Source organism: Amblyomma maculatum, chromosome 1, assembly GCF_055883805.1.
Source record: "Amblyomma maculatum isolate TAMU_Amacu chromosome 1, ASM5588380v1, whole genome shotgun sequence".
NCBI classification, from domain to species: Eukaryota; Metazoa; Arthropoda; class Arachnida; order Ixodida; family Ixodidae; genus Amblyomma; species Amblyomma maculatum.
In genome coordinates this window covers 277321447-277337979 of record NC_139344.1, presented here as the reverse complement: position 1 = coordinate 277337979, position 16533 = coordinate 277321447, and the positions used below count along the sequence as shown (strand labels likewise).

Here is a 16533-nt window from a genome sequence, read left to right as displayed (position 1 = left end):
ATAGGCAAGAAAAGAATGTAAAAGCAGAAACTTTTGTTCAAAGATAGTGAGGGAATACATTTGTACAGTCTTCCCTTGCACTTTCAGTTTTGTCACAGCAAATTTTGTGTTACAATGGGGCTAAATGCAGATCACAACAAACAGTGAGTTTATGGCATCATAGGAAATGCGTCTCTTCATCTATCAGCACTCAACTTCTCACCTTTAGGACATGAGCATATCAAAATATTTCTATTGGTTCTAGCATTGCATGCCTAGCGTGCAGTCCAGTGGAACCAGTGGTGGTCAGTTCACTCCGCTCGGAATCTTCAGTGATGGCAGCTGCACCAATCCCTGGAAAGCTACTCCTGTGGGATCTGAAAAGCAAGCAGTTACAAGTTAGTATAGACACCTAATGCTTTGTACTGCAACCACTATCCCCAAAACAAAAAAAAAATTGCCCTATATTAAAAGCTGAGGTTAGTCGTTCTATATGTGCATTTGCTTTGATATTTCAGGACGCTGAATTAGAGCCCGGTTACTGTCTGCTAATGTGCATGTGTTTGATATTACAGGGCAATGAACTTTATCGAAGAAGCTTCATAAAATAATGGAGCAGTCGTTTACCCTCCATGCAAACCATGGGAATTCGTGAATTGTAGTCTGTCTAGCTATAAATGACCTTGTCACTATTTGATTTTGAAATTTAGCTTCACTGTGTTTCTACCCAACATCATCACTATATAACAAAGATACTAGATGAAAAAACAAGGGAGAGGGAGGGGGAAGCTTTTTAGGAGGAGGAGGAAAAAATTTATTTTATGAAAATTCAGTCAGGCATTCCCAGGAGGGCCCCTTAGTCTTTACCCGATGGTCTTTGAAAACAAGGAAAGCATATGAAATTTTACTTTTATTGTTTTCTTTTGTTTGTTAGCGAGAAAAATGTGTTGAATTATTTTAGAGTGCTGGAAATACGACTGAGTAGAAGAAAAGACATCATGTCAGCTGGAGCCAGCTCATAACCTCTTCATGTGGAGTATTCTTTTTTTTTTTTTTCAGAAGCATGAGAGTTGCAAGCAGTCTTTAGGCTAACATCATTAGGCTAACATCATTCTAATTTTCTGTAGGCAATAAAGGAAAGTAGTGGTCAGAGAAAAGCCTAAGATTCACAACTGCATGAACGGCTAGCCTGCAGTTTCTGTGTTGAATTTCTGAGAACGTTCTTTTTTTTTTTAGAGTACCTAATATTTTTTCACGTGAAATCCTTTGCATTTATGTATTTATGCTTTTTTAATTCCTTGATTTTCTAATGGCATGTGTATTTTCTCATATAACCTTTTGAAGCGAAAGCTTCACTATGCCAGCTTTTCAAGCCGTCAGCATCACAGAGGTTTTCACCTTAAACAGCCTTGAAGGTCAAACTCCCATCTTCCTTCCCTCGAGTCTGACAGATACTGTGCCTTTCATTTCTTGTAAATCAATGTACAATATACAAGAAAAAAATATGAAAACGTGATCTTGACTTGGTTAGGTGTAGGGGTCTACAATTCTGTGGCGTCCACTTCGAAGCGAAAGCTTCACTACGCTAGCTTTTCGAGCTGTCAGCGACAGGAAGGTTTTCACCTTGAACAATCTTAAAAGTCAAACTCCCATCTTCCTTCTCCTTAGTCTGACAGATACTGCACCTTTCCTTTCTTATAAAGCAATGTGCAATATACAAGGAAAAAAATGAAAACATGATCTTGACCTGGTTAGGTGCAGGTGTCCACAATTCCGCGGCATCCACTTAAAAGTATCAGGCCCCTTCCTTTCCCCAAAACCTAATTTAAATAAAAATTGTGAAAAAACCTCGGATTAAAAAGCGGGTGTTAAAGAGGCTATCGTTACAACACTCACGGCTTTCGCTTTTTCACTAGGTTCAAGGCATGCTTGAACTCCCACTATTTTGTTTTGTTTTGTGCAGTTCTGTTATGAGTGGGGCGCAACTCTCAGCAAAAATTTTAATTTTTTTGATCAGTTTGCATAAAACTTCCTGAACTTATTGAAAATAACATTATAACTACTGTTACAGAATTTCACGGTTGTATATCAAGAAAATTTTTTTTCTACAGAGTACTTCTTTCTTGATCCTTGCAAAGAGTCTCTAGAGTTAACAGAATGTGGCTGAAGGCTAGTTCAATATTCGTTGCATTTCTACCAGCACGCTACAGGTCAAGATATTTTTCTATGCGATACAAATTTTCACTTGAATTTTTGCCAACCATTGCTGTAGAAATATCTACACTGAGAAGAAATGTCATACCAGACATTTAAAACTAAAGCTTTGAGAAACAATATCTTCACCTTCAGTGTGGTTCCAGGAGTGCAACAAAGATATGTGTCAGTATAGATAAAACATTCATAACGAATCAGGTTCACAAGGTGATCACCTTGTCAAATAACCATATCGTAGATAAGTGCAATTGTTCAAAAATTTCCTCAGTATGCAGGGTGACTGTGGTTCATGAAACAATTTTTTAGGGTACCTCCCAGTTTATTTCAGCAATGAAAATTCGGGATAGCATCGAAAACAAGGTGTACAAGCAGATTCAAGTATTTAGAAAAAAAAAAAAGATCTCTTGACCACTTTCAAAACTGTGCCCCCTTTAAACTGATCTTTGAATAAATTGAATACATTTGTGAGGTTCCGTTATCAGAGGAAGTCTACTGTTTTTTTCTGAGTTGGGCTGTGTGTGAAACGTTTTATTTTATTTTTAGCTGACTGCAATTTGATTTTTAGCATGAAAGCATTAACCCAGAGGCTGAGAGCCTAGCAAAATCATCTAACATTTGTATGTCCGCTTTGTGTAAGTGTCCATTGAGGAGTGAGGCAGATACTGTGCTTTTCTTTACCCAAAAGCAAATCAAGGACTTTTAACTGTGCTTTTTTTTACCCAAAAGCAAATCAAGGACTTTTAGTTTAGTTTATAGGGTTTAATGTCCCAAAGTGACTCAGGCTATGAGCTAGAGGTGCCATAGTGGAGGGCTTCGGAAATTTTGACCACCTGCGGTCCTTTAAGGTGCACTGACTACATAGTACATGGGGGCCTTGCAAACTCTTTGTAAATTGCATATTGGTGCTTTGGAAAGGACAGGTGTAGTATCTTTTACACTTCTCAGTGGACTCCTGAGCCATGCCGTATGGGAAAGGAATAAGGTGGGAGAGAAAGAGGCACTGTAGTGGAAGGCTACAGAATAATTTTCAGCACCTCAGGACCTTTACGTGCACTGACATCACGGTGCTAGTTTCTCAATGTTAAACCGCCAAGCAAAACCATGTCAAACCGTGCTTTCGCATGTCTTAATCAGTTTAGATGGAGTTAAATCCTGGCTAATTTTAACTAATCTTTATCTTTTACTGTCACAGCTTTAACGCAGCAATAAAAAAAGATAGTGTTTAACGTCCCAAAGCAAAGATGTTTTGCCTTTTGTATAGCGGCCCCATTAGTTCGCCCACTCTTGTAAAAGCCTAGCAAGGCTTACAGGATGCTTAAAAAGAAAAAAAAGAGCGGCTCAAGCTATTAAAGATGCCGTAGTGGAGAGCTCCGGAAATTTTGGCCACCTGAGGTTCTTTAATATGCACTGACATCGCACAGCACACGGGCGCCTTATTTTCGCCCATGTGCTTTTCTCTTTTCTTTTTTCATTATACCCGGATTAAAACTGTATTTAGAACATGCATTATATAGTCAGTTAGCAAAGAGACAAAATAACAGTAAACCGTTCAAGTAATGCAGTATGGTAGTAAAAATATAACACTAAATGTCTAAAATGAATGAATGACTGAAGAGTGCTGAAAACTGTGTGTTAATAATTTATTTTCACTTTTTAAGGTTGTAAAGGCTTTAATGAATTCAGATGATCTTTAATACTGGCTGCATGGGGTAATGATGAAATTTTAGCCAAGTGTACATGCCTGTAGATTGTGCAAAATATGCATTTTGATGTGCAAAGATTGACCTTTAATATGTGTTATTCTTGTGTGGTTTCGCAGGGGCACCTCAAATGCAGCACTTCTGTGAATTGTTGTGTGTTCAGTCACAATGGCCAGCTCCTACTATGTGGTACATCAGGAGGTGACATATGTCTTTTTGGTGAGCATACTCATGGAATTATGACAAGGGCCATTGCATGTACTTCCTTCATGGAAGTACCTTGGAAGACAAATCAAACATGTCAGCATATTTGATCATACTGCAGCCTTTCAGCATTACTTTTAAGGTATTTATGAAGACATATTCTGAAAACATAATGATAGTTTGTTGTTTCACAGTGTTAAAAGAGCCACTTTGCAAGAAAGATTTAGTCTTAAGACAATGTATAGAGTCCATCTTGAAATGGCTTACACATATAACAAAAATACAAGAGTAGGATGTGCTCCTGTTAAAAATCAGCAGATCTTAAGCACTGGAGTTTGCATTGTCAAAGGCATATTGTCCATCACCAAAGCCTATAAGGCAAGCTACGTGCACTAGTTAGTAAGCTGCTGTCTCTAGAGAAAAGAAACCTTGCTTCATGGGAGCATAAAAATATTACTAGCATTTCTTGAAGAGCATATATATAGTGCCTCACAGGTGAGAGGCTTTTGTGCACAGATTAGTGTTTATTATTGGCCTGATTTTCATGTTTCTATGTCCCTTACCTGTCCTGTGTTTGAAGCTAGTGCTTCGTGGTTTCCATTGTCTGTGTTTTCTTCTCTTTATTTCTTGTGGTAGGCCAGTCGCATTGTTGCAAGTGTGCAGAAACGTGTAATATTTGTTTTCGTGCTTGATTTGTGCATAGTGAACCTGGAGATTCAGTGACCTTAGTGCTGATTGTGGTAGTGCAATTTACTCTTTATGCAAAGCAATCGAAAGCACCAACTCTTTGGGCACTAACATTTCTGTAACACAGGGTACAGCATTGAAAACCCGTTTTTCTCATTCTTTGTGTTTTTCACATGTTAGTTACTATGTATGAGCCATTGTTCAAAAAGTGAGTGCATGAAAATTCTTGGCCAGGCAGTTGTACAGTTTGCCACACTCAAGGAAATACGAATGTGACGAAGTAGAAAGTGGGGGAGAAAACTCAGTGAATGAAGTGCATCTCTTGGAATGGCAGCTAGAGCTCTTTCATTTTGATTGACTGATTGATTTATAAACCTTCTTTTTTTTTTTTTTTTTTGAGCTCATATTTGGCCTCTCATTTTCGTTCTCAGGTGCATTGGAAATGTTGGTGCTATGAGCTTGTCTCACAGCACTATGTGGCACAAATGGGAATACCCATTTTAACTGTTGTTTGCGGGACTTTGTTGTCTTTGTAGGTCATGTGCTGGTAGCGCCAGTATGAAAGAGAATATATCTAAGGGAATATATTCAACCATAGATTACACCATAAATATATGAATGAATGAAAAGTACAAGATAGCATGTTTTTGGACGAGTTGGTTGAAGAAACTGTGTCGAAAAGATATGGGCTAGGCAATGACTGGGACAGTGAGCAGCTGTTCTATTCACTTTCTCGCTCATGTCTTTATTGCACAGTTTCTTGATGAAAAGTGCATACGTTTCTTTATTTGCCCTAGATTGTTCTTCTTTGGATGGATAGTGCCAATTAGACATTTTCAGTTCCAGTGGGGAAGAAAACAGAATTGCCTCTTGTGTGCAAATTGACTTTTTCTGCTCATATCGAAACTGTACCTGTGCATGCTAGTAAATGTTGGCCATTCTTGACAAAGTGAAGGTTATTATTCATGTCAAATCTTCATTTTGCTAAATAGTGGGGGTATGTGAATAAAAAAAAAGTAAAAGCTCATTAATTCGAACTTCAAGGGACCGGGAAAAAAAGTTCGAATTATCCAATTTTCGAATTATCGAATGGCCTCAAAAATCTAACAAGAACCTTTTGCATTATGGTAAATTTACCGTATTTACTCGCGTAACGAACCCGCTTGCATAGTGAACCCACCCACCTCCAATTCTTGCCTAAGAATTTGAAAAAAAGAAGAAGGCATCGCTAGTGCCTCTGTTTCGCGCTGTCACGGTCACAGGGTCCACAATGCATTTCTTGGCGGTGCACCAAGATGCTGGGCAGCGATAACATCACGATGTGTTTACCTTTTGACGTTAGCTCTAGCAAGGGGGTAAGTGAACTTGGCAGAGTGCCAGCGCTTGTCCGGTTCTGCAAGCCTCGTTTACAGTACATTGCTTTATTATGCCATGGCCGATTGGGGCGGGCTGTCGACTGCCACTCAGTTATTGGAACGAGCGGTAGCAGCAAATGCCTTTTGAAGCGAACGATTCTAAAAGTCGCCATCATAATCACGGCTGACCGCATACGTTCATTGACGACTGATGGCTGGAAGAATGGACGACTCTCGCAAAAAAAAAGAAAAGTTTTTCCCGCGTAACCCATAGCACGCGTTCCAAGGTATATATACTATGGTAACGAAGGCTCCACAGACTCCCATACATACAAAACATGGCGGCTCATGGGCTCCAGCGACCAATGAAAATTGGGGGGCCATGACGTCACGCATACGTTCACTTTGGCGCGAATTATAAAGAAGCTTTTTAAAACACCGCTGCATTGCATCGACGAGCCTGCATCTTTTGAAGGTTGTTGCCTTTCAGCGCGCGCCAACCTTTGCCATCTAAAAGAACTCGAGTTTCTGTTGTTTACGCCCTTGTTTATAAGCAGTTGCTCCAGCACAATTAAAGTGGTTGGCAAAGGTGGCAGCATAGAAAGGCAGCAACACATGCAAATTCATAATACAAATACTGCTGCAAGTCATGCAAGTACTTTGACCATTTACTTTGTCCCTCAGCACAGTAAGATGCGGTCCAGAAACACTGGTGCAACAGGGCAGTCGTGCCCAGTTCACAACAGAGTGTACCAAGTGTACCAAGTGAACAATTATGGTTTTCATATTCATGGTTTATTGCATCAACCAATAAAACACAGCAACAAATCACAACAATAAAAATGCATGTCGCAAACAGCACAAACAGTAGCGCTGTTTAAGCGGGCTAATCATCTCAATGATCACAGCAGAGGCATGGAAAAGGCTTGAAGTGCCTGCCACAAAACATCATCAGATAAGAAACATGAATGTACAGAAAACAAAGCTATGAGAGCTGCGATTGAAATAAAAATGTCATGAAAGTAGGTGCATCAAAACATACGTGGAGCATAGAGCACTGGGATTACTCTTCAAATTTAAATTCTTCGGCAGAAAGTATACAGCAATTTTCAAGGCGATTTCAAGGTTGCACCAGTCCAGACAGCTTTAGCATCAACAAACGGGCTTAACACAGGAGCATTAGAGCATACATTGAGTCTGTGTGCAACCTCCAGATCTGCTCACTGGTGAAAGTTAGCCGGGGAGCAGTGTAATCGACGGTCGAGTCCACGCTGTCGCAACGTGCCACAGAGCATCACTTCCTCAATTTGTGCGGGCTTATCTTGCAATAAAATGCTTAGCGCAATACAATGCTGCTAAAAGGCTTCGCACTGCCCACACGACGAAGGGCACGAAACCAAAAAAAAAAAAAGACACGGCTGCCGGGGGATATTAAATCTCACCAAACGGCGACAGAGCAGCAATCAGCAAGGATGTCGAAATCTTCGCAAAAGGGACATTTTCAGACTTGCGAACTAAATTTATACGCTTTCCCGGGCGCACCAAGGCCCACACCACAGTAGACAGTGATAAGAAACCGTTTCATGCTTCGTCAGCTTCGTTATCTCCGTTGCTGTGGTTACCTCTGGCAGCGCCGCCTGACCGATGCAACATCAGGGGGAAAGGGGGGGGGGGGGGGGGAGCGATAAGAGTGCTGCAAGATTTTTTTTTTTTTTATTAAGAATGTCTTAATAAAATACCTTACCTCATTCACAAGCGAAGTTATCAAAATGTCTATTCTTTTTATGTAAATTGATACTTTTCATTTTTAGTAGTATAATTTCTTAATCTGAGTGGTTGGCCCCCCGACCTGTGGCTATGCTGCGGTACCGCTGCGCTGCTTTTGGGCCCAGCCTTCGCCACCATATTCTACTTCTGCCATGCGCGCCCGTCGGACGTTGCTTTTCATGCGCGTTGGCTGGGACCGCGCCGACAGTGCCTATTCGTATTTGCGAATGAACGGGGTTCGAATTAACGAGCATTTAGTTGCGAGTTTCGGAGGTTGCGCGGAAGAGAGAGCAGGCAACCGCGGCCGCCAGCCCCACCCCCTTCCGGCGCCTCCAGCCGCCGCGCCGGTCATGGCGTCAATTAGTCTTTACCCACTCTGCCATGGTTTCACGTGGTCTCTTCTTCCGTCCTCATTTTGAACGTGCACAGCCTCTAACTACACCGATCTTTCGCGAAGGTGTTTTTTTTTTTTGCCGCATACTGTACGCCAAGCCGCCTAGATGTGGCGGCACGTAGTTCGAATTATCTTAGGGGAACCGATTGACGTTCGAATTAACGTGCTTTTTTGTACACAGATCTACATGGAGCTTGGCCGGACCAAGCAGTGTAGCTCGAATTAACGAGCTTTCACTTTTGAAATTTTTGAATATAAATTAAATACGAATATAGGAAAAAAATGTCTTCGAATATCAAATCGAATATCATAGTATCTGATCAGTGAAGAAAGAATGAAAAATTGAAAATCGCAAACATTGTTCGTCTTGTTTGTGTCAAAATCCACATGGTGTTTGCAAATAAATTTAAATGAAAATTGCACAGAAGTGTATACCATACTGAAAAATGCAGTATGCATTTTGTGCAGGATTCTACATACCATTTTTCTTTTTTGCATAGGATGGGCCTTTATGAAACTAGGTGGAGCTATTATATTGCTGCTGAATACAATAAACTCTCATTAATTTGGCTTTCAAGGGATCAGATAAAATGTCTGTATTAATTAACTAAAAGGTCGAATTATCGAATTGGCCTGCAAGAACTGCCGAAAACCATTTGCGTCGCTGTAATTTTATCTGATGAACTCCTGCACTATGGTGGTCTGCATTTTAGATGAAACTGAAATAAGAACAATGTTTTTCCTGGTTTTGTCCAGTGCTTTAGTTTATGTACACTGGTCGTGAAGGCCCTCTTCACAAAAGAGAAGATCCCTCTTCGCAAAATGGCCCCGTTGCGTTTTGGGGATACTTCACTGCACAGCCAACGCGGTGAATCATTGCGGTGAAGCGCACAGTGCGATGAAAGAACAGAAAATTTTTGGTGTTTTCGGAAATTTTCGAATATATGTTTTTCGAATATGAATATGAATCAAATAACAAACATTTCTGATTCATACTCAGATTCTAATATTTGCATATACCCTACCTATCAAATTAAAGTTTCTCAGTGCAATATCCGTGGAAGGTTGAACTCAGCCTGTAGTAGCGAAAATACATTTCAAGCACATTGTCTCTGTTTGACTTTTAATAAACCACTATGCATACTTCATAAGGTTTGCCGTGCTTCTATTTCCATGTTATGACATGGCGCTTAAATGACTTTTTTGCAGATGTCAGAACACATGAATGCATCGCAAACTGGGTGGCCCATGAGACCGAAGTTTTTTCTTTGCAGTTCAGTGGTGACGAAGCCACGTGCTTCACAATAGGAGCAGAGGGCACTGTAAGTATCATTTCTGCACAGAAGCTCTGTGCTGTGTTTTGTTTCTCTATGTTTGCATTCAAGGTGTGGTTCAGCGCTCAAACATTGTTTTAAAAAGACTTTTCTGGTGGAAGCTTTTCAATACAATCTTGAAACAGTTGGCTTTCTATATGCGCCACCTTAATGTGGAGGTTGTTTTAGGGCGCAGCTCTTATTCGCCCATTCAGCAGTAGAGCTGCAGCAAAGAGCGTCATGAGCCACAAGCCATGAGAGAGTCACGAGCCAGAGAGAATTTCTCAGAAGAAGAGAAAGTAGAGCCATGAGCTCTATGCTGCTCCCTCATGGCTCTTCTTTCTTTTCTTCTGAGGAATACTCTTTGACTCCTGAGAAAAATAAGGAGTGCTTTCTAACTACTAACACATACATGCAAACACCTCTCAAATTCTTGGCCTCAGTAGATCGGAAAAACGCTGCATCAAAATTTCACATTAGGCATTATCATAATTGTCTGTAGAAATTTTTAATGTACCATCAAACCTAGCATACTCATAAGAATTATAAGATGAAGAAAAAACAGATTAAAATGGGGCAGACACTGAATAACAAATATTGAGTCATAATTTTTTACTGAACTAGAATAATTGGCAGCCTCTTTACCGGTACTAAAGCTTCATTGCCGGACAGCTGTTTGTTAGTTTCCCCTAACCTGTATTCGTTAATCCCACTCGAAATCAGTTGAATGCTCTTTGCAACTTTTTTTTCTCTGACCATGGTTTAGGCACTCAGTGCCATCTTATTCAATAGTAAGAATGCATCCAGTCATAATGCAAGTCTTGTCTTCGTGATATAAAGGTATCCCTACCAAGAATGGCTTTCTTTTATTCTCTAAAGCAGTTTGCAGATTCATTAGAGTACATGAGAAATGAAGTCTGCCCCTGTTACATCAGTAAGGGCGTATTAAAAATAATCACCCTGCCACTTGGCTCAGGTTAGAGAATCTGACCACCGAGCCAGGAGACATAAGTTCATTCCTGGTGGCTGGGCCACATTTCAATGGAGGTGAGACTTGTGTACTGTGCAATATTGTTGCACGTTTAAGTACCCCAGGGGGTTGAAATTCTTTGGAGCCCTTCACTATTGTGTCCTTCGTAGCCTGAGTCACTTTGGAAAGCTAAACCCTGTAAAGCTAAAAAATAATGATTCTCAGAAAAAGCTTATGGCATAAGAGGCAATTTTTTGACTAATAGTTTGTTATAGTTATTGCTATTGTGTATATATATATATTTTTTTTCCAAATGGTATCTTGTAGAGGCATTTGAATGTCAAAATTTTCAAACATGATTTGAATAATAATAATAATAATCATCGTCATCAGCCTGACTATACCCACTGCAGGGCGAAGGCCTCTCCCATATTTCTCCACTTAACCCGGTTCTGTGCTAGCTCCATCCACTTGACCCCTGCGAACTTCTTAATCTCATCCGCCCACCTAACTTTCTGCTGCCCCCTGCTACGCTTTCCTTCCCTTGAAATCCAGTTTGTTACCCTAAGCGACCATCGGTTCTCCTTTCTTTGCACTACATGTCCTGCCCATGTCCATTTCTTCTTCTTAATTTCCACTAGAATGTCGGTAACTTGAGTTATTTCTCTGACCCACTCTGCACGCTTCCTATCTCTTAATGTTACCCCTACCATGATTTGAATATTAAGGGCCAAATTTTAAAGGTACCTTATCTCAGTGCAGATGCCTTAAGAGCATCCTTAATTTATTATTATTGAATAATGAAGCATGAGGCTTTAATATTTATTATTGCTTGTTTTCACATGCTGGACCATTGAAAATTGCTAAAGGATGGACCAGTAAGCCCTTAGGACTGATAGTTGAAACATAATCTGTTTACATATGAAAACACTATTGGCTATCATACTATAATTTTCAAACTTTTTACATTTGAAAGGTTAATTCGTCATAACTGCCTTAGGACAAAGAACTTTAAAAAAATGTCGCATATGCTTTTATCTGTCAGAGCCTGAAGAGAATGCCGCAGACTTATTTATATACAAATATTGTATTGTTTTTTGCAATATTTGTATCTATTTTCTTATGGCAATGACAGTTTCTCAGGTCAATGAAAGCACTCTTTCACCTGAGATTTGTCAGGCTAGAACATTAAGCATGAAATGCTTTTAGCACCTGTTGTTGATCTAGCGTAGCGAGAATACGGTAGCAAATTGGAGGAGAACGCAAAAGCGAATTGAAAGGAGAATGCGAAGGTGAACCTAAACAAAGTTTTGGGAGTCACCCCCTGGTGCCTATATGCTGAGCTGATACTGAAGCAGTGCGTGCGTCAACACTTGTCTTTTTATAGACCCGCACTGGGGGAAGCCAGCGTGCGGCGTGAAGGAGTGTATGCGCTGTCCAGCAATCCAAGCAGTGCATGTACATTCCTGGTGGCACTTGACAAGTGAGGCGACAGTGCCACATGAGTTACAGAATGCACGTGCCGACCAGAATTATCCACGACAGATCCCGTGCCGTTATCCATCGGCACGGCCAGTAGTGGGCTCTAATCTAGCTGTTCACTATGTTACTGCTTGTGTGAAAAAAGAAAACGCAGCAAGAGATGCTGAGCACGCTTCCCATTGTGCTACACTGGTAACAAACACGTTTCATGCTTACATCTACTTTCGATTATCGGAGAGACGGTGATTTTTTGTGTGAAGATTTCAGCAGTTCATCACTAATCACATAGATCTCTATTCCTCATAAGCAAAGCTTTATGTGCAGCCTATTTCCATGTAGAAACTGCTCTAGGTCCTACTACACCAGTTGGCATGTGATTAAACGGTTCAAAAAGTTTCTTGAGGTTGCTAAATCTTCTTTCTGGTTGGTCATAGCCTCTAATTAAGTTTCTTCAATGGAAGTACAGGAACTTACTTTTCGCAGTTCTAAATTTTCCATCTTCGTCTTTTTGGCCTGATAAAATTGACAAAATTCATCTGAGAATCTTTGAGAAGCTTCATATTTGCCCCAGTTACCCTATGCGATGCAGCTTGTCGAATATTGCTTGACATTGAGGAGAGAGCAATGAATATTTCTCAGTGCTGTCAGTAATAGTTACAGGTGTGCCAGTTTGAATCAAGAAAAATTGTGGAAAGTCAAAGTAAACCATGAAAAACCAGTGCTGACCATACCAGCACATGATAATTCATGATTAGCCCCAAGCTAACCCCCCCAATAATTTATTCAGTGCTGCTATTTTTTTTTTAGTAAAAAAAAGTTGAGTATGGCTGGTCTAGTTTTATTATCCTTTTTTTGTCCAACTTATATACTCTCTCAGTAGATGTGGCTGTTGCTCGAAGTTTGGCACAAAACAAATCATTAAAAATTTAGCTTTTAAGGCGAAAGCCTTTAAGGGCTCATACTCTCGGTGACCGTCCGTCCGTTGCATCCAAAGGCTAGAAGAAGAAGTCGTGGGAGGCGGTAGCTGGCAGCTGACATGGTCGAGCACTAACTGGACATAGGGCTTCCTAACATTAAATTTAGCAGGAGCTGCCAACTCGGGGCTCTCCTTTCATATGGGAGGGTGATATCACAATCAGCCTGCTAAGACCTTTGCATTCACGTTAAAGGACACGCAGGCACGTTCATACGGCTCGGTCAAAGCGGGGCTTAGACGACATGAGCACATACACAGCGGCTTCAGGTGGCAGGCGAGTAAATGCAGCGGAGCGAAGATAGAGCATTGAAGTTTTATGAGCTTGTTTGTCAGGACAGAGCGGCAGGTCTAGATGAAGCAGTCCAGAAGAACAGTCCATGAGAGCAGGTGTGCAGTTAAAAAGTCGAGGCCTAATATAATGTCTTGAGGGCAACTGGTGAGGACTGTAAATAACACAGGGATGTGGCGGCCGGCAATGCTAATTCGTGCAGTACACATACCAATCACAGTAGCTGTGTTGCCATCCGCGACACAAACGGTAGATGATGAGGTGGCGGGTGTGAGGACTTTCTTGAGGCATCGGCGAGGCGAGGAACTGAGGACAGAAATGTGAGCGCCAGTGTCAATAAGTGCAAAAATAGGGACTCTATCCACAAGAATATGAATGAGGTTACGTCTGGGTGCTGAGGTCAGTAATGCATTGTCACTCCCGGGCATTGCATTTGCTAATTTCCCGAGTACGTGCTGGCGTATGATGGGGAGGAGCTGCGACGAGGTATAGGGGAATGGGATCGACGAGCCCGGGGAGATGGAGATCGGCTGGAGTGACGAGCAGTAGAGACAGTTTCGGTGCGAGGCTCATCTGGTTGAGGAGGAAAGTGTCCAGGTCCATCATAGGCGGGGCGGGGCTCCTCTGGTTGGGCAGCAAAGTGTTGAGGTCCATAGTAGAACCGACGGTCAGCGTTGTAATAGGAGCGAGGGGTGAGGAAGGTACGGCTTCGGCAATAACGTGAAGTGTTGCCTGCTCAACAGCAAATGAAGCAGATTAGCCTGTCGTCTGAGGTGCGCCACTCTGCAGGATTGTAACCAAGGTAGCGACGTGGGGAGGCTGGGCTGGTGGCTGCTGCCACTGAAGGTACAGGGTGCGATGGTGGCAGGGGTGGCATGGGGCTGGAGGATAGGCTGACATTTGCAAGTTCCTGGCGGACAACGGCCTGTATCATGGCCACGGTGTCGGGCAGCAGAGACGGGAGTGGTGCAGAAGTTAGGGCCTTGAGTTCTCTCCGGACGATCCGAGTCACGGTCGTGCGATGGGAGGGCTGCTGCAAAGGGGCCAGGCCATCGCAGGATGAGGTAGTCGCCATGTTCGGAAGATGCTCAAAGCGATGTACGAGACGTCTTTGTTTAGCCTGCTCGAATGTTTGGCAGACTTGAAGAACCGAGTCGACGGTAGAGCAATCCATGCAGAATAGGATGTGGAACACATCATCCGCGATACCCTTGAGGATATGCCCTACCTTGTCACTGTCTGGCATGGAGCTGTTGACCTTGCAACACAACGCAAGCATGTCTTGATTGTAGGCAAGGTAGGACTCTGTGGGGGATTGGGCACGAGAAGAAAGTGCCGTTTTTGCAGCCAGAGCCTGCCCAATGGGCTTCCTGAACAAGTCCTGAAGCTTTTTCTTGCAGATGTCTCAAGTAACGAGCTCTTGTTCGTGATTTTGGAACCATGTGCAAGCTATTCCCGCCAAATAGAAGATGATTTTAGCAAGCATGATTGTTGCGTCCCAGTGGTTGTTCCTGCTGCAGTGCTCACAATCTAGCCAATCGTCAACGTCTGGGTTGTTGTCGCCATTCAAGGTGGGGGGGTGGCAAATTTTCTTGAGTACTGCTGGCTGAGGTGATGTTGCTGCAGTGGTAGGGGCTGCCTCGGAGGTCATCATGGCTGTTTTTGATGTTGTTGTGATCTCAGGTAGGTGGCGGCCGCTGCGCAAATCCAGCTTTTGGCAGCTTAAATAGGCTAATCGGTGCGCACGGGGATCATGATTCACCTCCACCAAGATAATACGTGGCAGAAGGTTAGTTTGGGAAAGCACAACAGCTGATGACAGACGTAAGTGTTCTGGCAAGCACCAACCGTTGCTTCAGCGTCGTCGTCTCTCTCTCTGTTATCCATCGTCATCCTCTTTAATGGCATATATCGCGAAGGTGGGAGTGAAAACAGAGAGAAAGCGGTGCCGTAGTGGATGTCTTTGGGCCACCACGCGATAGGGGCTTTCACCTCATCACAGTTTAGTGATCCAAAGTGCCCCCTAGAATTCTTTTCAAGCTTGTAGAGTTCTCCTCTAAGTTATTCAGTTTTTTTTGTTGCTGAAAGAAGAGAATGAACCTCCAACTGCTAGTGAGCAAATTCTCTTTCTTTCAACTATACTTGCTAAGCGTCTTGTTTAGCTCTGTAAATTTAGTGTTCAGTTTTCTCCAGTGAAGACGGGAAGAAAGGAATGACATTAATTGAGGCCTGCAGTTTCGCTTTCATTTTCATGAGAAAGTTTGCATGTCTGTATTTAGCTCTGGATTTACCTCCGTGTCCCCAGCAAGTAAAATTAGAAACGCACTTCATGCTTCACCATGCAACAAAATGCACTGAGCCAGGCACGGTATAGGACAATAATTAACCTATCGTCGCTGCGAAAACAGGGTGTAAGTTTCACACGAACCTGTTCAAAGAACAGGAGCAGATTCATCCCTGCATCCTTCAAGGTTTCGCCATGCCCTCTGAGGTGTTCCATGTAAATGCTCCATGTAAATATATATGCAGAAGCTTTTATATGCCATTGGTTATGGCTCTGGTGTAGAAGATGCATGGGCTGGCTGCATCATGATGCTCAAACATGCATTGATGTGCACATGTTTCACTCTGCTGAAAATTTCACTTGTGGGGCCCAACACGTCACTCATCGGCGTGAACTTGATAGCTATCCATAGTGTAACCTGTGCAAAGAACAGGAGTGGATTTCATTGCTGGGTCCTCCAAGGTCTACAAGGATGTAACGTTGATGAGCTCGTATGTACGAATGTATATGCATTGCTTGAAAGGGTTATGAGCTAAAGTAATGATGATATTGTTACATATATGCCCTGCATCGCTGGATATTGAAGAAGACGACGATCAACAGTAGTGACGCGGAAGGAAGACAAATCTGTAGCAACGGTAGCTGGTGCTACGAGAAAGTTGGCGCCTACCCGAACATTCACTTAAGTTATCAGTCGTTGCGTTCTCGAGCTAACCTTCTTTCTATGTATCATCTTGGTGGAGGTGACCAAAGATCCCCGTGCGCACAGATTACCCCTTGTGCTGCCAAAAGCTGGATTTGCGCAGTGGCCGTCATCTACCTGGCCTCTCAACGACATCGACAACTACCACTATGACCTCCGAGGCAGCCCCTACCACCACGGCAACTTCGGCTCAGCCAGTCATGCTCACGAAAATCC

At 42.4% G+C, this 16533-nt stretch overlaps 1 protein-coding gene across 3 annotated transcripts in view; it reads left to right on the top strand.

The window, feature by feature from the left end:
- Nucleotides 1-16533, top strand: part of LOC146206617 (WD repeat-containing protein 91) — a 47324-nt gene that overhangs the window by 18324 nt on the left and 12467 nt on the right. For all 3 annotated transcript variants that reach the window (XR_014704472.1, XM_084591375.1, XM_084591374.1), the window contains exons 13-15: nucleotides 245-377; nucleotides 4013-4112; nucleotides 9510-9622. Coding sequence is in view for 2 of the 3 variants with exons in the window: in XM_084591375.1 (XP_084447501.1) it covers nucleotides 245-377; nucleotides 4013-4112; nucleotides 9510-9622 (346 nt within the window). In the remaining variant the exon portion in view is untranslated. The remainder of the gene's footprint in view (nucleotides 1-244; nucleotides 378-4012; nucleotides 4113-9509; nucleotides 9623-16533) is intronic.